At 35.4% G+C, this 23,551-nt stretch overlaps 2 protein-coding genes across 2 annotated transcripts; one reads left to right on the plus strand and one right to left on the minus strand.

Annotated features, from left to right (window-relative positions):
* The first annotated feature begins 1,284 nt into the window (after positions 1-1,284).
* On the plus strand, positions 1,285-9,185 carry LOC147480031 (Copper amine oxidase family protein). The gene is made up of 12 exons (XM_086578127.1): positions 1,285-1,508; positions 1,593-1,705; positions 1,809-2,114; positions 2,932-3,044; positions 3,141-3,471; positions 3,554-3,769; positions 3,892-4,128; positions 5,550-5,735; positions 6,106-6,246; positions 6,867-7,135; positions 8,031-8,112; positions 8,895-9,185. Exons 1-12 carry the CDS (start codon positions 1,436-1,438, stop codon positions 9,012-9,014), a joined length of 2,187 nt encoding a protein of 728 aa, XP_086434253.1. The 5' UTR covers positions 1,285-1,435; the 3' UTR covers positions 9,015-9,185.
* Positions 9,186-12,204: 3,019 nt separating this feature from the next.
* On the minus strand, positions 12,205-12,942 carry LOC147480032 (uncharacterized). Its single transcript, XM_086578547.1, has one exon. It carries the CDS (start codon positions 12,940-12,942, stop codon positions 12,205-12,207), a length of 738 nt encoding a protein of 245 aa, XP_086434673.1.
* Positions 12,943-23,551: the final 10,609 nt, after the last annotated feature.

Genomic DNA, 23,551 nt, shown 5'->3' on the forward strand with positions numbered 1-23,551 from the left:
CCTGAAAATTTTGTGGAAAGGAAAGGAGCTACTAACACACCCATGACCCAACAATACAATTATTCATTTCCATAGTTTTTGCAAACAAACATGATTATTACTTTTCCCAGTTTTTACTTTCTTTTCCTCAGTTTACCAAACACATACCATTTAAAATTATTTCCTTTCCATTCCATTCCATTCCATAGTGGACCACCCATTTTATTTTCTTTGTTTTCCATGAGTTAAAATTTAACAAACACACCCTAAATTGGCAAAATCACCATTCATCAAACTTCCATTTGAGACCTAGCAAGTATCGAAGGTTTTTCTTTCTCCCCGTATCCCGTGCTTACTTAGCATGCGAGTACAGTAAAATGTGAAATTTGAGTGGTTCTTGAAAGTTAAAAGTTAAAACCCATTCTCATAGTGATTTTAAACTGAATCTCTGAATCTCAGAATTCCGTCGAATATTTCGAAACAATAATGTAAGTCAGTAAGTATTGAAAGATGTAAAATCTCGAAATACTTTATAATTCCCCCCGGAATTATGGAAATTTTGAAATCCCAAACTATGCCGACCATACCGTAACTTATTCCGTATAATCCCCTAAAAATGTTGTTATCTAAATTCTAGGAGGATTTGGTGAGTGTTTTTTTTGACTAAGTAGGACTGTAGGAGAAGTAGGAGTAGGACTCTTCAGAGTCATATCTTAAAACTATAAAAATTCCAACAAACAAAACTCTCTTTCTTCTTTTTCATATCTTGTGTTTTGTTTTGTTCTAACAGAAGAAGACAGGTTTTAAATTCTGATCGATACGTATCATCAAATTAGTGTATACCAAGGACCAAAATATCACCGATATATCCGATATATATTGGTATTTTGGTACACCAACATTGATATTTTCGACATATATCCACCTAATATAGAACCCTTTTTTTCCCGATATATATCGAAATTTCCAATATAAAACTTTATATCGCCGATATAATCGATATTCCGATATTTACGATATATATCGGTTGACTTTTTGACATTTTTTAATATAAATCCGATATTTCCAATATACTTCTGATATATTTCCGATATTTCCGATATATATGATATTTCCGATATTTTAAATAGTTTGGACTGGTCACCAAAAAAATGGATATATCCAATATATATCGGTTTTTTGGTACACCGATATATTCATCGATATCGATATTTTGGGTAAATTACTGCATTGCTTTTTTTTTTACTAGTTACCATAATAGCTTTGAGGACCAACTTATTATTACAAACCCCCCAATACAATGACCACAACTTCAAATTCTTGCTGCACAAAAAAACGAAGCATTGCCCAAGAACAAGAAGAAGTAGTAGTAGAAGAAGAACATTGGACCGTGCCCACACCTTCTCTCAAAGATCACAACAAGAAATTAACTTCTTCTTCTAATAATAATAATAATATGCCTTCTGGTACTACGGCCTTGATCGGCAATGCCCCTCTTGATACCATCCCCGAACCTTCTTCTGCCAAACGTAAGTTTTTTTTTTTTTTTTTTTTTTTTCAAGATATTGTTTCGTTCTTGTTTTGATTGGAATGTTTTTTTGGTTTTATAATAGCTTTACCGATTATTATGATGAGGGCACAAAGTAGTCACCCATTGGATCCATTATCAGCTGCTGAAATATCAGTGGCTGTTGCAACTGTCAGGGCAGCTGGTGCTACACCTGAGGTTTGTTTTTTTAATTCTAATGAACCCCTTTTTCGTACTTTCCATCAAATTGTTTTACATTGTAGGTAATAATTGTAGTATTGTTTGTGTGTGTTTTTTTAAGGTGAGAGATAGTATGCGGTTTATCGAAGTGGTTTTATTGGAACCAGATAAACATGTTGTTGCGCTCGCGGATGCGTATTTCTTCCCACCGTTCCAACCTTCGTTGCTTCCTAAAACGAAAGGCGGGCCAGTTATTCCTACTAAACTACCACCAAGGAGGGCTAGACTTGTTGTTTATAATAAAAGGTCGAACGAGACTAGTATTTGGCTTGTTGAGTTGAATGAAGTACATGCTGCAACTCGAGGTGGACATCATAGGGGGAAAGTTATTTCATCTCAAGTTGTGCCAGATGTACAACCTCCCATGGTATGTTATTCCCTTTTGCCTGAAATACATAATATTGTTTAGATCAATTTATTTATTCAATTATGTGACTTTTCTTATTCATGCAAATATAAACATGGATCCAGAATGGGTCAAGTCTTGAATCATCTTTTATTTAGAGCATCCCTTACCTTGTGGAAACTGTGTTCTGAAAAGTTTTTTCATCCCTAACTATTGTGAGGTGAATAGGTGATAGTATGAGATTCCGATTGAACTTTTATGCATAAAGATTCCAATAATGCCAATGTCCTAACATTCGCACTAATGGCATGTAACTTGTAAGGACTTGAGAAAAAGAGTGACGGGAAAATTGATGTGGAGGAGAGGTATCCATACTCTTCCTTCTCCGGTTCTCCCTAAAATTTATTCATATATGTTTAAATTACATCAGTGCCTCCTAAGCAAGAGGTGCAGAACCTGAATACTTGCTGGCAGCAGAAAGTGCTGCATATATAGTTAATACTGCTGTAACGTTAAACAGCCAAATTTCCCAACTTTTATTGTTTCTGCATCAACCTCAGCCAATGATAACCGGAAAATTTTGTTGTAATAATGCTTTATACTGGATGTTCTCTTAGACTGCCTCTTTGGTTCTGGTCTTAATCTCTTGGGAGTTCTTGATATTTTCAGTTCATTGTTTGCAAGCTTCTGTCTGCACAATATTTAGTTAGCTATTGGCTTTCGCAGTTACGTTTTTATAGGGACTGAGACATCGAACATTGTATTTGTATTTTTCTATGAGGATTGGTACTGTAAACCCTATTCAACATCTTAATATGATTTGTTTTTTTTGCTGCAGGATGCTGTGGAATATGCTGAATGTGAAGCTGTTGTAAAGGACTTCCCCCCATTTCGGGAGGCGATGAAGAAAAGGGGTATCGAGGATATGGATCTTGTTATGGTAGATCCATGGTTAGTTCTGAATGTCATTTGTTAGTTTTGATATCCATCTGAATATGCTCCTGTTTTTCATCTTGTTTGTGCTCTCATCTGTAAATGTGTTTACAGGTGTGTTGGTTACCATAGTGATGCTGATGCTCCAAGTAGGAGACTTGCTAAACCACTAATTTTCTGTAGAACCGAGAGTGACTGCCCATTGGAAAATGGTTATGCACGCCCTGTTGAAGGCATCTATGTAGTAGTAGACATGCAAAATATGGTGGTAATTGAGTTTGAAGATCGCAAACTGGTTCCTCTTCCTCCAGCTGATCCATTAAGAAACTATACTCCGGGGGAAACACGAGGAGGTGTGGACCGCAGTGATGTGAAGCCTCTGCAAATCATTCAACCTGAAGGTCCAAGCTTTCGTGTTCATGGTCATTTTGTAGAATGGCAAAAGGTACACTCTAGTTCAATTATATCAGTAAATTCTCTCCCTTCCAGTCTGCACTCATAACGCTATTTTCTTTCATGGTAAACAGTGGAATTTTCGAATTGGTTTCACTCCACGGGAGGGGCTGGTAATATATTCTGTAGCATATACTGATGGTAGTCGGGGTCGAAGACCTGTAGCTCACAGGCTGAGTTTTGTTGAAATGGTGGTGCCGTATGGAGATCCAAATGCACCACATTATAGGAAGAATGCATTTGATGCTGGAGAAGATGGCCTTGGTAAAAATGCCCATTCCCTTAAGAAGGTCGGAGTACAGTCTCTTTTTCCTTGTTTTATGTGGTTAGACCCTGTGTTTTTTGCAACCAATATGTTGTTTCTTTTATGGTAAAACTAGTTTAGTCAATCTAACCATTTTTTACTGTTCAGGGGTGTGATTGTTTGGGGTACATCAAATACTTCGATGCACATTTTACAAATTTTACTGGAGGAGTTGAGACAACTGAAAATTGTGTTTGTTTGCACGAAGAAGATCATGGTATATTATGGAAGCATCAAGATTGGAGGACAGGCTTGGCTGAAGTTAGGCGTTCTAGACGGCTCACTGTTTCTTTTATATGTACGGTGGCTAATTATGAGTACGGGTTCTTCTGGCACTTCTATCAGGCAAGTTATTGTATCAGTATTATTTGTTTAGTTTGTTAAGCGTAAGTTTAAGAAGCTTTGCACTTTCATGAAGGTTATCTTAGATAGTTTTTGTAGTCTGACAAATCTGATTCTCCAAGACCATGTTTTTGGATGGGGGTCTATATTTTGCATCATAATTCACGCTTGGAAACTCACGAATTTTATTATCATTAACCCTGTGTGGACTCTACCTAAGCTTACAGTAAAAATTGATACACGTTATACCTGTATCTTATACTTTTTCCTTTTGCTCTGGATATCCAGAGCTTAAATATAGCTTAAAATTTACACGTTATACACAGTAAATATAGCTTACAATTTCTACTTTTTCCTTTTGCTCTGGATATTAAGAATTGATCACCAGTGTTTGTTTGTACCCTGTGTGGACTCTACCTAAGCTTACAGTAAAAATTGATGCACATTCGTAGATGATCATCTACATAATCACCAGTGTCTTAAAGTCTTTCTTTCCTCTAGAAAACAGTGTTTTCGAATGATATTTTGAATCGTCCGTACTCTATAACCTACTGATGCCTTTGGTAGTATGGTATAATGGAATAAATAGTACTTCTATTCAGTAACAATGTTTATTTGGTCGTACTTTGATATTCTTTAGATCTTTTAATCGCGTAACTGAAAAAGTTAGGGAAAATTTTACATAGAAGCACAATGGAGGGGATGGAGGTGGATTCTAACCTAGTAATCTCCCTATGAATTTAATAAAATACGATATTCAGTAGTTAATTCCGTTAATATGTTTTTTGTAGTATCTCACAAGGTTAAGAAGTCGTTCACCTTGAACTTTGTCCTTCGATCTATCGTCATGGATCCTCTGTTTCTTTCTTTTTAAAAATAAACCCTAAAGGGTTTTGAAGAGGAGGAAATAGACCACAAAATTACATAGAACATCTTACTCCAGTTGAACATCATCATGGCTTGAAGTCAATAAAAAACACTAACTAACGTCGTTAATAAGAGATTGTATGGATGTGTCCTACCAGTTATCCTTCTCTTCAGAGAGTACACATATTAAACCAGTGATGAGAAGAAGTCTTTGAGAATAAAAATCTCATCCAGTGACATTGTTGAATCTCATCCTACATTCTTTTGCTTGTTAATTCCAAGTCAATAATTAGTGATTTTGATAGTCTTCTCTCATCAAGTGTGAAGAGATTAAAAGTAGAATTGTTCTTATCAGAAGAATATTAATGGGAAAATAAATAAATACTCTCAAGTTTGTTTTCTCCTCTTTTCTCTTACATAGGAATAAGCTCTCGTACTCTACTGTAACGATTATCTAATTTGCTCTTTACTTTGTTGGTATTATTTATTAGGAGTTTTAGGCGTGCGACATAAGGTTGTAATTCATTTCTTATAAATTTTCTTGGTAATTGTGGCAGGACGGGAAAATTGAAGCAGAGGTAAAACTTACAGGAATTCTCAGTTTGGGAGCAGTGCAACCCGGTGAATCTAGGAAGTATGGTACAACTATAGCTCCAGGGCTATATGCTCCTGTTCATCAACATTTTTTTGTTGCTCGTATGGACATGGCTGTAGATTGTAAGCCTGGTGAAACATATAATCAGGTAATATATTATTAAAATCCTGATGTATGTTCCTATCGCTATTATACTTTAATTATGCTGCTTCAAATATTGGTTAGTTTTGGAATTTATATGTTTGCGAGTTCGAAGCCGTGACATTAGATAGGTGGGACCCCTTCCCCCAGGGTCGTGGGGATTAAGGGGGGCCCACGACCTGGAAGTTTGATGTTCTCCATATTTTAAACGACTATTTTCCTATATAAGAAATGTGAGAGAAGACTGAAACCAATTAAGTTGTACTCTCTTTTCTCTTCGGTAGCAATGATAAAATTTTACTGTTCTATCTGGTAGAATTAGCAACTTCTTTTACGGTTAACATTGTGATAATAGTTTTGTATCATTTGTTTTACAGGTGGTTGAAGTGAATGTTAAAGTAGAAGAACCAGGGGAAAATAATGTCCACAGTAATGCTTTCTATGCTGAGGAGGAGCTGTTAAAGTCTGAGATGCAAGCTATGCGTGACTCTAATCCTTTGAGTGCTCGCCATTGGATTGTAAGTCATGGTTACCCGTTTGTGAAAGATAATTATTGGCCAATATTTATCCAGTTATATGTGTGCTTCAGGCGCTCCTTTGAGCAAACACCATTAACGTGGGCTGCTTGTGGTTTCTTATAGAGCTATCTGATTTATCTTCACTGTAATAATGTTAGAGACCCAGCATCATTGTCAAACACCATCTATGCACTAGATTCAGTATATTACAAATTATCTTGAGAGCATAGCCTGACTTGACCTAATAGCTAATGCCTTGATAGAGGCACAACACAAATCCCCAATTTCAAGAAGGTACATACATTCTCTTGAACAGCTAACTCGACCATTTTACCCTTAACGAAAGTGGCCTAGATTGGGGTCGTATACTTTTCTGTTCTTGCAAGCACCCCATACAATCTGTCACTCTTGGATGTTAAGAGTGAGGAAGTTATAGTGTTCTTAGTATCTTGATTCTTCCAAATTACCAAACTTTAGCTAGCCATATCGACTTTGCCTATTAGTCTTTTGTTATCCTGTACTTTGGGGTTGGGTAGAGGATTTTTTTTTATCTATCTAATCTATTTGTTGGGAAGGAGTGTGAATGTTGGATTGATGGTGCATGTCTTCCATTTTTTCAGATTAGGAATACAAGAACAGTGAACCGGACTGGACAACTAACAGGGTACAAGCTAGTGCCTGGTTCGAATTGTTTGCCTCTAGCGGGGTCTGAGGCTAAATTTCTGAGAAGAGCTGCATTCTTAAAGCATAATCTGTGGGTTACTCCCTATGCTCGTGATGAGATGTATCCTGGAGGGGAATTTCCGAATCAAAATCCGCGTGTGGGTGAGGGGTTGGCCACGTGGGTTAAGCAAAATCGGTCTCTTGAAGAAACTAATATAGTTCTCTGGTTAGTTTAGTCAGTCTTGTGCAGTTTTCTGGTTATTTTCGCTTACTTTACTGCTTTTCTATGTTTCTGATATTGTATAGCGTATACTGTTTTTTGAACTGTTTGTGCTCCCACCCCACCTTGTAATTGTTCACCACTGATTCCACTTGCAATCCTTTATATTTTCTTCCGATAACTAATGGATGCTTAGTAGTGATTTTTTGGGGCAGTAGGGTAAAAAAATAGTGATTTTCTGTTTTAATATCACCCATCAAAATATTTTGTACCTTTTTGTATGTCACTCCTTACACTTTGTTCTTGCTGATGAAATGTGATTATGACTTGCTATTTGAATGTGAGATGATTTCAATTTACACGGCAGGCATGCAACTTGTGGGTTTAATATTACTGCATTGGAGAACAGCGTAGACATGGTTTTTTGTTTTAAGTGTCTCTTTGCCATTTGGGCATCTATCTTTTGCCAAAGTTTGTCAATTATTTCTATTATATTTCCATCACATCCTCTGAAATCTAAATCTTTTACGTTACTGAATCTTCCATTATTCAATTGCTTTTTGGAAGAAGTAGTGTATTAATTGGATTTCTAAGTTTGTCCATATTGTTTGTATGTATGCGCTTTATTGTACTGTTCCAATTCTGTGTTGGTTGCTGTGGTCAATATAGATGATAATAGTCCATGCTGGGGGCCAGAATATGTTCCCTTTACATGTTGTTTGCATTCTCTGATATTCTATACAAAATACTGCTGAAAGTTTAACATCATCTATTCTAGGTGTAGTCAGCAAAGATGATAATAATCCATGATGGACTGAATTATATTCCTTTTACATGTTATTTGCATTCTCTAATATTATATATGAAATGGTACTGAAAGTTTAACATTAATTTATCACAGGTATGTTTTTGGCATTACCCACATTCCAAGACTGGAAGACTGGCCTGTCATGCCGGTTGAGCACATCGGTTTTATGCTTATGGTACGCCACTTATCCTGATATTAGTATACCAGGTTTATGCTAGATGCGTCAAACTTATTCTTTGCTAGGGACTCTGGGTAGTTGCATTGGTTTGAACCATTTGTCTTTGTAACGAATTTGTTGATGCATGCTAATGGATGTAAATAGTGGACTAAAGGCTAAATGAAGACTCTGGATGTGAGGGGTTACATAACAAGAAGTATCTGTAATATGTTAGTGACACTCAACTTGAAGGTGTCCAATGTCCTATTGGTTAAGGTCTTGGGTTTGATTTCCACCTTCGTTGGGGATTAGCGGGGTTAAGGGAATAAAAGTAATAACTGTCAAAGAGAAAATGTTAATGACACTTAACTAGGACCAATGTAGAACTGATGAAGTTCTGGAAACTTAACACCCCTATATCCTTAAACTGGGGATTATAACTGAGGACTACCTTCTTATAAACTTTTCAGAGGAAGTATATGTAATATACTTGCTATTATGGGTTAGACATAGCAGCGGAGGACTGTGTTACTTCTGAAATTTAACAGCAGTGAATCAACAGAAATGCTGAGTGAACAAGGCATAGATGATAATCAAAAACAGAATAGCTTCAGTTAAAGGGTTTATAAGACCTAAAAGATAGTAGTATCTAAGTCTGAGAAGAATCTCTCTTTTCGCCATATGTTATTTGAAGTTTCCTTGGTAATTATAGGCATAGTTTGTTTCTAATAATTAAATATCTAGGTGAGATATAGCTATTAGGTGGTTCGATCCTGATGCATATAATGTTTGTGTTGCAGCCACATGGGTTCTTCAACTGCTCTCCTGCAATAGATGTCCCTCCCAATTCAAATGAACTGGAGCTCAAGGAAAATGGGGTGTCAAAGCCTATTCAGAGTGGGCTGCTAGCGAAGCTTTAAGGAATTTTGAAGCTAAGTAATAACATGAAGATATGGGTCGATTATACACGTTATTTTTTCCCTGTAGTTTTCTTTTGGCTTTTCTTTTCTTGTGAATAGTATCTGGTATAGTTGTTGTTTCCCCCGGACTCCGACTGATTTTTGAATGTCAAGATGGTATTTTGTGGATGCTATCTGCATGTTTACCAATTCTTTTTGAGATTTTATAGCGTATATACTTCGCTATGCTGATTTAAAGATAACTAGTTATGTCAGAAATGTTTTGTTGCACTCTTGTAATCATCCTATCGATATCAATTCGTTTTGCATGGAAGTTTACTACTTTGAGTACCTCTAAACGACTAAACCTATCATAATAATCAAAGAAAACAACAGTCTTAACATGTCATTATAACCAACATGTAAAAGTTCCAAAGTAGTCTAGTGATACAAAATAAACATCTCAAGTCCTACGCTGCCCCCTTGAAGTCTGTCCCACTGTAGTGCGACCAAGTTGAGCCTCTCTAACTCATCAGTATTATTATGTCTATCTTATTTTTTTCGATAATACCATCCCCCTGTTATAATAAAGACAAAAGAAAGAGTTTACAAATTCAAGATTACATGGTGGGTGACTACCAGGAATTTGCTTTGAGGCCCAAGTCGCAAGCCTATGAGCTAAGCCATTCCCAGCACGACAAACCAACTGAAAACATAACTCTCAACTCCTGTAACTAAAGAGGAAACATACTGAAAGACAGAAAAAGAGTCTCATCCTAATAGAGAACTATTACAAGCTTTAAAAGCAGAGATCAAAGTTTGACAATCTCCTTCAAAGATCACTATGTTAAGTTGAAGCCTTAAAGCCAAAAGAACCGCTACCTTAGCTCCAATTGCCTTTGCTTGTTCATGATCATTTGCAAAAAAATTCCTAAAAGCAGCACCAAATATCACTCCTTCTGAATCTCTGGCAATAGCACCTGCTGCACCACTATAATGAGATTTGTCCAAAGCAGTATCAAAGTTAACTTTAACCCATGGAACAGAAGGAGAAGACCAGGTATTAAAGTTAAAACATAAAGGCTGTGATGCAAGGGCTATATTCCCAAAAGGAGGACAAGTTAAAAAAGCAGAGTGATTCCTATCTCTTTTCAACGCAGATAAGTTCAGAATGAGTTTGGTGTTAATAGGCTTTTGCTCCATTCGTGCATTGTTTCTTGTCAACCAAAGTTCATAAAGGAATTGAATACAGAAATAACCCCTTCTGCTTATGTCTTCATCCTTATCAAAACACCAACTGATCAAAAGATTAAGCTAATCATTTACTTCCCAATCATCATGAGAGCTAATATTCAACATAGCATTAGAGACATTCCACATAAGCTTCACCTAATAATAGGAAAAAAGAGCGTGTAATGCTGTTGCAATATATTTCTGGCAGAAAGGGCAAGTGATATCCCCTTTAAATTTATATTTGTGGAGAACATCACCAGTAGGGAGACCACCAGAGTAAAGTTTCCAGATAAACAACTGTGTAGCAGCATCTATCTTTAGTTTCCACAGTTTTTGAACAATCAGGGGATTGAAAGAAGAGGAGAAAGAGAGATTATCTTGCTTAGAAAGGAAGAAGTAAGCTAAATTGACAGAAATGTTCCCATTCTTTGCATAAGGCTAGATAATTTGGTCAGGAAGGTTTAAAGGTCTGATATGAACTCTATTAATAGATTGAATAATCTGAAAGGGAAACAATTATCCCAATCTATTTTGATTCCAAGTAGGAAGGGCAGGGGAAAAAAGGGAATTGACGTTAAGGTGAAGAAGATCAGGCCCAGGATCTAGCAGATCTTTTAGGATAAGAGGCTTTCCCATAAAAAGAAGCCAAGGATAATTAAAGATAGAGATGGAAGAGCCAGCTCCAATATTCCATAAAAAGCCTCCTTTGATTTCCTTCATAGTTCTGATGATGCCTCTAAATAAATAAGAAGTATCCCTAGGTAAAATATCCATCTCAATCATCTTTTGCCAATTTGGATAAGTTTTCTTAAAAAAAGAGCCCATTTAGAAATCTCATCCTTCAACATTCTCCAGCAGTGTTTACTAATAAGAGCTTGATTCATTTCCTTTGATTTCCTAAAGCCCAGACCACCATTTGACTTATTTCTACAAAGAAAATCCCAACTAATGGTGTGATAGGAGTGAGAGTTAACTGAGCCATTCCACTAGAAATTCCTATTCAGCTGATCCAACTTATCAGTAATCTTATATAGGAGAAGATAGGTACTCATTGCATATATATGCATAGTTTGGGCTACAGACTTGATGAGAGTAGTTCTACCAGAGAGAGATAGAACTTTAGCTTTCCAACCATAAATCTTTCTTTGAACATTCTGTATCAAGTACTCAAAATCTTCACTTTTCTTCCTGCTTAAAAGAATTGGAACTCCCAAGTAGATCTCTTTATCATCAAACTTTCTCATCTTCCATTTTTTCATAATGCACTTTTGAGTAGTTATAGGCACATTCCCACTGAAATAGGCTCTAGATTTATCAAAATGTACTGTTTGACCTGAAGCTTCACAATAAGTGTTAAGGAGATTCATCATATAGTCTGATTACTGAGTATCTGCCTTACAAAAGATAATTGAGTCATATGCATAGAAAAGATGGCTGATACCAGGGGCCTTCCTTCTTATTTTGATCATAGAAATTAGATTGGAACCTTCAACTTGAGCAATGAGTCTTGACAAGGCCTCTGCCACAATGATGAACAAGTAAGGGGACAGAGGGTCCCCTTGTCTTACTCCTCTCTCTGGAAAAACATTTTCTAGAGAAGAGCCATTGAGAAACACATTATAAGAAACTGTGCTAAGGCATTGTTGAATTATTTTCCTCCATTTGGCAAAAAAACCAAGTTTTCCCAGAATCTGATCAACAAAGCTCCATTCTACTCTATCAAATGCTTTGGCCATATCTAACTTGATAGCCATCCATCCTTGTTTATGTTTTTTCATCTTTCTCATATTAAACAAAATTTCACTTGCTAGTCCAATATTATCCCTAATAGACATTCCCTTGACAAAAGCACCTTGAAGAGGAGAGATGAATTTATGAAGGAGGGATTTGAGCCTGGTGGACATGATCTTAGAAATGATTTTATAAGAGAAGTTACAAAGACTGATAGGCCTGAATTTAGTGATGTGTTCAGGATTAGCTACTTTAGGAATGAGAAAGTTTCATTTAGGCAAGGGGCAAACTTGGAAAAGGTGAAGAAGGCTTTGACAGCTTCAGAGATCTCAAAATGAACAATATCCCAATATTTCTGATAAAAAATACCCTGAAACCCATCAGGGCCAGGGGCTTTAAGGGCCCCCATACTTTTAATGGTGTCCCAAATCTCATCATCAGTGGGGGTTATTGTAAGAAGAATATTCTCATTAGGTGTAATACATGGTTCAAAAAGATTCAGGATATCATGATTGATAGGAGGCTTATCAGAAGAGAAGATATTCTTGAAATAGGAGTTTATGTTGAGCCCTACATCCTCAACCTCTGAGTCCCAGCCCCCATTATCATTCCTGAGTTTTTCAATGCTATTCTTTCTTCTTTTGTAAATAGTGGATAGATGAAAGTATCTAGTATTCCTTCCATCATCCTTCACCCAATTTGAAGTGGCTTTTTGTTTCCAAAAACTAGCTTCCTTATCCAGAAGATCCTCTAATTCATTTTGAAGGGAAAGAAACTTGTTGTAATTCTCCTCAGCCTCTAGATCATCAGATAAGATTTGATCCAAATCCCTTCTAACATTCTTGATCTTTAGTGCCACATCCCCAAAAACCTCCACATTCCATTTCTGAAGCTTTTTACTGGTATTTTTCAGTCTATTAAAAACAGACAAAGCAGGAGAACCAGACCAATCTCCTCCAGAGATATCATTCCAAGCCAACTCCATAGTATCTGTAAAACCTATTTTTTGTACATTATTATTTTACAATATTTAGTATTTTTGGATTAGATATTTAATACATAGTCAATATGCTAGAAAAATTTGGTTTGACTTTTATTATAAAAAGAGAAAGGAGGGAAAACAAGAGAATATTTTTGAAATTTGTATTAAAGGAATTTAGTGTTTTGAATTTTAAGTTTTTATAGAGATTTTTAATATTTGGAAAGTTTTCAAAAGAGATGTTAATATAAGGTATATAATAAATAGAGTACTTTTAATAGAGAATAATATTCTATATTTATGAATAGAGATATTTGGTAAAAAGAAAATAATTTTTATTAAGGTGAGATAATATGGTAAGAATTCTATTGTTATGTAAAATGTTAACTTTTATTCAAAGAAAAGTAATTGAAAGTTTTTAGTTGTTAAGGAAACTAATGTGTAGATAATTTAAAATTATGGAATTTGTCTTAGTTTATTTCTTTGTATCTAAAGAATATGGTTTCACTTAGAACAAAACAAAAAGAAAAAAAAATATATAAAAGAGAAAAAGAAATCAAAAGAAGATTAAAAGGAATAAGGAATAAGGAAAAAGAGATAATGAAGAAAGGTAGTATTTCTATTACTTGGTGATATGGATTTTACGTGGCGTGGATTCTTTTATATAATTGTTCTTTCGATGGCAATAGCAAAAAGGTGAGTAGACCTCACTAATTAGTCATTTCAATTATTTGGTTGTTGATTCCTATCTATATTACATTCAATTAATTAGAAAACAAAGAAATATATGTTGCGTATCTTGAAATGTTAAATATTAGTGTATGATTAATAGTCTTGAAATTGTTGTTTTAATTATAAGGGTTCACATTTTATTTGCATGAATCAAATTTAATATTGCAAAGTATTTATTAACGTTGAATAACGTAAAATAGATAAAAGGAAATGATTAAAATTGTATTAGTGATTAGACCTCGCATATAAATAACTATTCTAATTATTTTGGTTGTTGTTTTTGTATGGTACTCAATTAATTACAATAAAATATGAATATAGCGGATTGATATTTATTTATGAATTTGTACTTGAATATGTTAAATATTAGTGTATGTATAGTAGTTATGAAATGATATATATCAATATCGTTTTACATTTATTTGCATGAATTTAATTAGTGCATAGTACTTATTAACGTTGTATAATGAAAAAGAGATACAAAGAAAAAAAATAAAATGCATACCTAGTGATTAGCCGTTATTTTTAAGTTGTATATATTAGGAGTTCTAACAGACAATTTTTGTTGGTTGTTTCGTTTGAATGGTGACATGAATAAATTAAAGAATTTTTGGATTATTACAGTATATGTATTAAATGTTGGTTTCGTATGGGTATAATTATTTATAGATTTTATTAGCATGTGATATACGTAACAAATTGGAAATGTTGTAATTGGGAAATTTATTTATTGTTAAGATGTGTTTGATAGCTAAATGGTGTTTGGATGGATTAATTAGAAATCTTTGTAATGTAAATCAAAGTGTACCTATGATTTCAGTGTGACATGACATTCCTGAAATGCTATAAAAATATTATGCAGTATGTTTGGAGCAATAGTGACATTATGTGGTATGTTATAATTGTTGTTATGTTAAATAATATGATATGTTATGATATCCATTAAATGCGACATTTTTTCAGAAATAAATGTAAACGCTCTATTATTATATTTGTGAGATGCTACATGGGGTATTATAGTCTTTGTGGATATTTCCAAAGGGATTGTAGTTTAGTATAATAATTTTATTTGACACGTGTAAGAATAAAATGGTTATGAGATGGATGGTGATATTTTCAAATGTTGTGTTTTAGTGCAATATATTTTATTGGCACATGATAGAGTGTGGAATGATTACGAGATATAATTGTAAGATATTTGAATAAATTACATAATGAAAATCCTAGAACCTAGCTACCACAACTCATGTGATTAGCCCTTGTGTAAGGCGTATGTAATATGATTGGCCCTTGTATAGGGCGTATAAGATGTTAATTGACCCATATGTAGGGAAATCATAGCCGAATAGTGGCTTGATTATCTCGTTTGCAAAATTTAGAACGAGACGCGCGCGTGATATTTTATGTCAAATAGTGGCAGTACTCACTTAATGGCGTTCGTGTGAGGGTTACCTGGTATACGATATCCCGCTTATGGTAATTACACACGGAGTGGCTCATTACGTGAGGGGAGGCATGTGGATGTACATGTTCGGCGTTGGAAAGCGATTGTGGTAGCCAGGGAAACTAGGTAAAATATAGAGACGACGTGATTCTAAAGACACTTGAAGAAACTCTAAACAATAATTGTGATGATATATCAAAGTGTACGTTAAATCTATAATAAATGATTTATTGTGGTTATGAAATTGGTCATTGAGATTGTTCTTGTTGGTTTAATGAGATGATTGTAATTATGTATATGATATGTTTGTTTTATTGTAATTTATTTTGCATTCACAATGGTTTTGCAGAAGGGTGGGTTGAATTGATTATTTATGTAGGTGTGACCTACTCTGTGATTAGGCCTACACCAGTGTAAGTATAGAGTAAGTTTTAGTTTTGTTATTTTATTATTAGATGCAGTTGATCTAGTACGGTTTGAAGCTAAGGCGCCTCGGTGGAGGAACTAAATGCCTTATTATTATTGAATTGGAAGCTAAGGTGCCTCAGTAGAGGAACTACCTGCCTTAATTATTGTATTTAAGAATATGATATTATTCGTTGAAAGTTAAGGCGCCTCGGTGGAGGAACTAACTGCCTTATTGATTGTGTATATATATAAATAAGTATGATTTGTATTTTATGGCTACTCATACCAGCATTGTTTATAATGCTGACCCGATTTGCATATTTGCTTATCGGGTGTGTTCATAAAATAAATATAGTCGATAAGTCTTGACAGGATTAGTGTTGAAGAAGGTTGATTGCTACTTGTGGTTTGCGTTAGCGTCTCATTACAAAATATGTTTTGTTTTCCCTTGAGGTGCAATAGATTTTCAGTTGAGACAATGTTTTTGTATTTTCAGTTGTAATTATAATTGAAACGATGCTTAAGGGGAATTTTGTAACTAAATCATATTTGAGAATTTTTGTAATTTAGAGGACTTTTGTTTTTTTTTTAAATTTTTATTGGTTTCAAATTATTGGAATAATCAAACGGATAATGGGTTTTTGGAAGTTGAGAGTGTATCACACCTCGAAAATCGAAGAGTCGGGAACAAATATTGTTTTTTCGATTTTGTCGAAATTCGGGGTGTGACAGTATCCTTGCATGAAGGTTCTTTAGTCCACATCTCAAAAAATTTAAAAGGTTTTTTTTATTTTTTTGTAAGTAATGATTAAGATTAATAGAAAGAGAAAGATGATCAGAGGAAGGAATAGTGATATTTTGAATGAGGGAAAGGGGAAACAACTCGAGCCAATCTGGGGTGGCAAGAGCTCTATCCAACCTCTCTAAAATATGATTACCAAAGCATATTTTATTTGACCAAGTTAACTTGGAACCTTTAAAACCTAAATCAATGAGTCCTAGATCATCAATAAAATCATTAAAAGAATTCATACTTCTATATTGATTACCATTACCTCCTACTTTTTCCAAGGGTGATGAAATGGAATTGAAATCACCAAAGAGAATCCAAGGCCCAGGGATAAGTAGAGAGATGTCACCTAATTCATCCCAAACTCTTTTCCTCTTATAAGAAAGAGGCTCACCATATATAAAAAGAAAAGAACCAATCAGAAGAAGCATGGTAATTGGAGAGTTTACTTGTAATATGATTAGGTGTAGCTCCCAAAATATCCAGCTGAATATTATCATTCCAGAAAATAGCCAGACCACTACTAATGCCAGTTGTAGGTACTATACATTTGCTAGTGTACTTGATTTGCTTACTAACTAACTCCATTTTTTTATGTGGAAATTTTATTGATTGATAACGAATTTTACAAATAATTAGGACAAACGTGCAACAAGCTGCGCCGCAAGTCCTTTCTGAATAGCAAATCCTATCATTCTAAAAAAAAACTCATTAGAACCAGTTGTCATGACGTTACTATCCATAACTTTATGAAGTTTCTTGAGGAGCTCAACAGACTGTTGTTCCAAAAAACCGAAAGTGTCGAAACTGAACGGAATGAAACAATGCTGGTTAGCCCTGCAAGCTTCCTCATGCTTCTCCATCTTCCCTGTAGCTGCTCTCTTAGCTGCTTCTCCCACCTCAAAGTCACCATTCCCTAACCCTACCAACGGAGAGACTCTAGTTACATCAACACATGCATGTTTTCCCTCAGACCAACTGTAAATCAAGACATTCGCAGGCTGAAATGTCGATCTACCCTCATTCGGATCATTTTTTTTTTCTGTTGCTTTGGTTTCAGATAAGCATATAATATTAGGGTCTGAAAACAAAATGAGGTTCTTAGGTGCTACCATTGTCGAAGTCGAACCAATTCCCTTACAATTCCATGCAGTTGTTGTCATGGCTCTAGAGGTGACTGAAATGGGTCAGTCATAGCGAACCCTTCTGAATTGTTAGAACCAGCCACATTGAGTCCTTCAGAGCTAGAAGTGCCAGGACCAGAATAACCAGATGAATTATTAAAACAATCAGACTCAGCATCCGAGAGAGAGAGACCATTTGAATCAGAAGAACCCCCAGAACAAGAAATATTAGCATTTATATCTGAAGTATTAAAGCCAGAGTCAAAAGAACCAGAACCTTGTGAACCATCAACCCCATAAGTATTACCACCAGAACCCTGAGAACCAGAACTAGAAGACCTAGAACCCTTAGAGGCAGAGTCATGAGACTCAGAGCTTTCAGAATCTTTTGAACCAGAATCTGTTGAAACCAAACTTTTTGAACTCCTAGAATCAGAGTCTACTGGACCATAAGAAAAGACACTTGGGTTACTTGAATCCTTGCTAATAAAGGAGTTACTCTTGATTGACTCAGAAGGATAAAGAGAAGGAGTGACACTCATAGAACCATCACCATCAGAACTTGACATGATCTATTTTCCTCATATATCCCAATCAATAAGATATTGGGTTTTCAACCTCTTTCCTTTTACTGTATCCTCTTCATCAACAGAACCATCAGCTTTCCTCTTATTTTTGAAGTTTACAAAAATCTTCCTTTCCTCACTTCCACATGCTTCTTTCTTATCATTACCTTTCTCCCCTTTTGAGAGGTCAAGTGAGATGGGAACATGATCCGCAGTAGAGCCAATTTTTAGAGGACTCTTCCTCTGAGAGGAACATGAACTATCACCTATTTTTGATCTCTTAGAATTTCTAAACTCAGAGGAGAAATTTTTTGTAGAGACCACAATTCTTTTGCGAGAAAAATGCTGTACTTCTTCAGAGATGTCAGTGCATGCTTGTGAAGTTTCCAAGATGCAACTTTTTGTTTCATATTCTTGAGATAACACAAAGCTACCAACTCCTAAAATTTTCTTGGAAACCACATGCTTCCTAGAGCTGCCAAAACTTTTGAGAATATCGGCTAGATTTTCTGATAGCTTTCCTTTAGAGGGGGGCCGGAGTATGGATCAGAAACTAAGGGATCAAGATTATGGAGTTTTGCATGCTTACTGATATGAGGCTTGGCCAGAGAAACCGGGATTTTTCTAGCTTTTGGGCTTAGATTGGGACAAAAAGAAGAAAGAAGCTTTGGACTTAGAATATGCCTGGCCAACCTGGAAAACACAAAGTCCATAGATTCAGGTAAAAAGTCCAAAGAAGGTTCATAAAACTTAACTTCCATGCTGGATATAGATGGCCTAGGAACAGACTCGTGGGGGCAACATCCATATCAGACAAAAACAAGAAAATCTAAGCCCTCAGAAAGCCCATTAACAAAGGGATTCGGGTGGAGCCCAAGATCCATATTAACCAAAACCGGATCTGCATCCCCAGGAGAAGGTCCGAATAGACACCTTCCAGGCCTGGTCCAGAAACAAGAGAGGTGCCACTTGTCAATAGCTCAACTTGGATGCACTCCCATTGAGTATCTCTCACAGGTTTATCTTTTGTCAGATCAAGAATAACCGAATTGCCAGATGGCAAGTTATCATTGGTAGATGCCTCAGAGAAGGTAACATCCATATTAGGAACATGTCGTTAACCAAAGATGGAAAATCTCTTTCATCTGTTACTGTTATATTTTCCACCAGGACCTCATCAGAATACCCAGAACCAGCTTCAGAGGAAAGTTCAGCAGAAGAGATCTGCTTACCTTTCCTATTGTATGCTTGCATCTTGAGATCCATAGGAACTCTCTTTTTCAACTTATTCGCCTTAGGATCCCATTCTAGAACTTTTCTGGACTGAATACCAATCCCAAAATTAAAAGACGCAGCTCTAATCCTATTCGAAAAAGGAAGAACAGAAGCAATATGGGGTTTTTTGATACCCTCTTTAAAAAACAGCAGATGATTAATAAAGTCTTTGCATTCCTTATAATCATGCCCAATCAACCCACAACAATAACAAAACACAGAAAGCTTATCATATTTGAAAAAAAATCTGAACATATTTTCATGAAAATTAACCACAACATTACTCACCATCCTCCTCCTGATAAGATACATAACTTGGACTCGAGAAAAAGAATTATCAGCATCAGAACCTCCTACATAATTAATATATAACCACAACTAACCCAAATGCAGAGCCAATTTTATGAATATTCTCCCAAGTAGACCTTTCGAGAGGGAGACCAAACACCTGAGTCCACAATCTAAACTCCTGAAACCTATAATTATTACTAGGATTATCAGGTATCCATTGCTTGAGAGACATAATAAACCTATGAACTGACCATGGACCATTTTCAAGAACAAATCTCAGTTCTTGTTCATCTTCAAACCAAAATTTGAATAAACCCTTAGATAAGGAAGTAATCAAAATTTTTGAATTAGTATTCCAGGATTTCACTAATTCATTTTTGATATCAACTTCATCAAACTTCCTCGAGGTGAAAAGTTTACCAATAAGAGATTTCTCCCAAAGTTTTATCTCTTTATCATTAATGGAATTAAGACTAATCTCATCTGGGAGCTTATTTATTTTCCACATAGACTCCATCTGGAGATGAAGACGGTGAAGCTCATCCTATTCACTCTCATCAGGAATAAAATCAAGATTTGGACAACTCATATTTGAAAATGCATGTTTGAAAAAAGAAGATATGGAAAAGAGAGATTTAAAACTAGAAAGGGAGATAAGAGAGACAGAAAGGGGATTGGAAAAGATTGATGGAGGAAGAACGAGACACAAAGGTGAGATCAAAACTCAGGAAGAGGGAGGAGAAGAAGGGGGGAGGAAGTTGCTACACATTCATATTTTCTCTCTCAGCGTAAAGAGTTAGTATTATGTCTATCTATCAACATGCAATGTCGCACTCTCTGCAATTAACGCCTCATATAGTCATGCTAGGACTGGGTCTAAGCCTCCTGAGTCTGGGAAAGAAGTAGCTCTCTCACAACTATAACGAAAAACTGATCGAGGTGTGCATGCCATCATTTACACGCATACTTGTCTCTCTTATGCGACTCATCATTTAAATTTACCAATTAATATAATATTAAATTTTTGTATAAAATGAAATGAAAGATAGCCAAGATAAATAATGATTACCGAAGATAGTTCTACAGTCTAGGGCTAGGTGTATCAAGCGAGCTCAAAAGCCAATGTGTTAGGTCTGGAGTTGGAATGAATGTCTCAATACGTCTCGACTGATATAGTGGTTGTGATGGCTCACCAATATGATACTTGCATCTGACACCCAACATGGTCACTAGATCAATGTTGCTAGATCAATAAATTGTTGGTAGCAAATAACCAATAGATACACTTGACCAATATGCATATTACTACTCATACATTTGCTCTGTAACTAGATCGACCTCCTACCAGTGGCTGATTTGATGTACGGTTAGTCTCATTAGTGACATGTTGCTAAAAGTCACTAGCTTGAGCTACATCCATAGGTGAATCCAGCGGAATAGTAAAATTTGATATAGTGGTGTGACCTGCTTATAACTTCTGTGTTTCCTTAAGTACCGCGTCATCTTACCGCGGTGACAAAATATCATCCTCTTATGAGACAACAATAATGTTAATAGATATCCTAGATCAGTCAAGTGCACAAAGTCCTCCAAGGTCTCCATACAATAGAAAATGTTGCCCTAATCTCAATATGGAAACATGCAATAATGTACAATGAATGATGGATCTCACCACCAGTATGAGCTCGACGAGCTCTAACCAAGTCATGAGTCTAGGGCGTGTGTCATCGTTGTAGTGAGTTAGGTTAGGAGTTGTAGCACGTAAAACCATATTGCCAAAATAACAAGAAAGTTGAGCTGAGGTTGTCTAACACCTACACAAGTTCGAGAAACCTCGCTTATAGATAATGTAATATGGTTTTCTATTAATTATTAAATGATATAGTTCAATAAGCTCTTCATATTTTGACAAATAACATTGTTACCCTACTTACCATGTATTTGATAAAGAGACCTAAATATTGAAGTAATCAGGGCAAAATATGTATTATGAAAAAGAAATGAGGATTGTATATATATATATATAGTGGGAGGTCTAGTTCATTTTTTTTTACTCAATTTCCTGTCCATTAGATTTGTTTAAGGAGGAAAACATGTAATAGATGACGTTATGTGGCCTCCACTTCCCGTTTCGTTGCCTTTATTTTTTTTTGTCTCATTCATCTCTCCAATTGTATTTATTTTGACTGAAAATTTGATTGTCCGAAAAAACTCGGAACAATTTCACCTTCTCTCACACATTTATACATATAGTTTGTGCAAAGATAGAAAGATGGAGAGAATGAGAAATTTTGTGTGTGTAAAATGATAAATTTTGTTATCAAATCCCACAACACTTTTTCAACGTCATTTTAAATTGTGAGTAAAATCCCACAACATAGAAAGGTTTTACTTACGACTTTGCTAGGTGAAGATGAAAGTTTCAAAGAGAAGCATCTGAAGGTAATACATTGTTTTTGTCGAGATTTTGTTATATATATTTTTTTGGAAACTAATGATATTTAGTATTTTGGTGAGGGATGTCGAACACTATCAAAACAAGTAGACATAAATCAAGTTGAAGACAAATAGTTGGGGAGGAGAGAAGGGTTTTCTTTTTTTTGGGTTTTTGTTTATACTACTTTGAACAATAAGATAATAAATCTAACTACTAAAAAAAACAAATGGTTTAGATTATGGAAGGTGATAGAGATTGGAGAAATTAAACTCTGCCCCGAGATTCATTTAAATGCAATAAATGTTACTAATTTGATTTCAATAACTAAGCATAGAACACTAGTTATAATTGATCCCTTGTATGTAGTTGTGTTATATCATCTCTAATAACCAACTACAAATATATGTAACTTCATTAACATCATAGTTATATGTATACAATGAAATCCCTAGCATTCCTATCATCCTATAAGTGAAATAAAATCTCTTTTAGTTCCAGGCCAAACATAAAAATACCATAATTCCTAATGAAATAAAACTAACTAAATCTATTACATCAAACTTTCTCTTGGGGGTTTTATTTAACTCTCTAATTGAGAGTGTTTGATAAGTGCTCAACAAGTGTATTTTAACCCTCGATTATACCTCTTGTTTACCCATCTTAGTGGACTAACAGTGCTTATAAGTTATGTTTTATGATTCTACAGGTGAAAAAGAGAGTTTAGTAGAATATTAGAGAAAAAGGGGTAAAACGGAGCAATTCGGAGCATTAATGATCACATGGGAAGCCCATGGACAATCATGGAGAAGGCCAAGGAATTGAAGCTATTAAAGATGCGACTTGGACCTATTTTAAAGCCTATTTGGAAGCCCAAGGCCAAAGGATTCGTTGCTTGGACCAAAGCCCGCAAAAGAGGATAGAAGGATAGAGCAAAAGAGGGAAAATAGACTTCCGCATCTGGGACGCATGGATCGTGCATCCAGACGCATTGATCGCGTCTAAGACGCATGGATCGTGCGTCCAGACGCATGAAACGACACTGTAGCCAATTCCTTCTTAGTTTTGGAGACGAAGTTGGACTCTGAAAGAAGTTAATTTGTATTAGGAAACAAATGACAGTTTGGAATGCTTCTAGAACTCATTGTAACCCCTATAAATAGAGGACCTAAGTGCGTCATGTAATTTGCCAATTCACTTATACTCTTGTCTCCAGAACTTGAACAGAATGGATGGAAAAGCAAAGACAAAGGAAGAATTTTCTCTGCAATACAGAATTTGAAGAAATCTTCCAAAAAAAGAAGCAAAACCCCTAGTGTTTTCAGAAACAATATTTGAATCCATTTTACCTTTCCTTCAGAAACCAATACCCAAGCCAAGTTACAACCCATAACTTATCACTACAATATGGTACGAAGTCAAGAATAGGTGAGAGGATGCTAAAGTGAAGGACCCGACACTTCATATATGATTGACATTCTTTCCATGAGACTATTGTCATCTAGAAGTCAATTTTTCAAGGTAGTATGTGGGATGTTCGTATTCATTATT

This window comes from Coptis chinensis, chromosome 8 (genome assembly GCF_015680905.1).
Source record: "Coptis chinensis isolate HL-2020 chromosome 8, ASM1568090v1, whole genome shotgun sequence".
In the NCBI taxonomy this organism is placed as follows: Eukaryota; Viridiplantae; Streptophyta; class Magnoliopsida; order Ranunculales; family Ranunculaceae; genus Coptis; species Coptis chinensis.

Bases quoted from the DNA above. Each gene is read 5' to 3' on its own strand.
- LOC147480031 (XM_086578127.1), top strand. From the start codon at position 1,436: ATGCCTTCTGGTACTACGGCCTTGATCGGCAATGCCCCTCTTGATACC. The intron at 2,115-2,931 runs GTATGTTATTCC...TTTTTGCTGCAG, and splicing joins CAGATGTACAACCTCCCATG to GATGCTGTGGAATATGCTGA. The intron at 7,136-8,030 runs GTTAGTTTAGTC...AATTTATCACAG, and splicing joins GAAACTAATATAGTTCTCTG to GTATGTTTTTGGCATTACCC.
- LOC147480032 (XM_086578547.1), bottom strand. From the start codon at position 12,942: ATGGAGTTGGCTTGGAATGATATCTCTGGAGGAGATTGGTCTGGTTCT.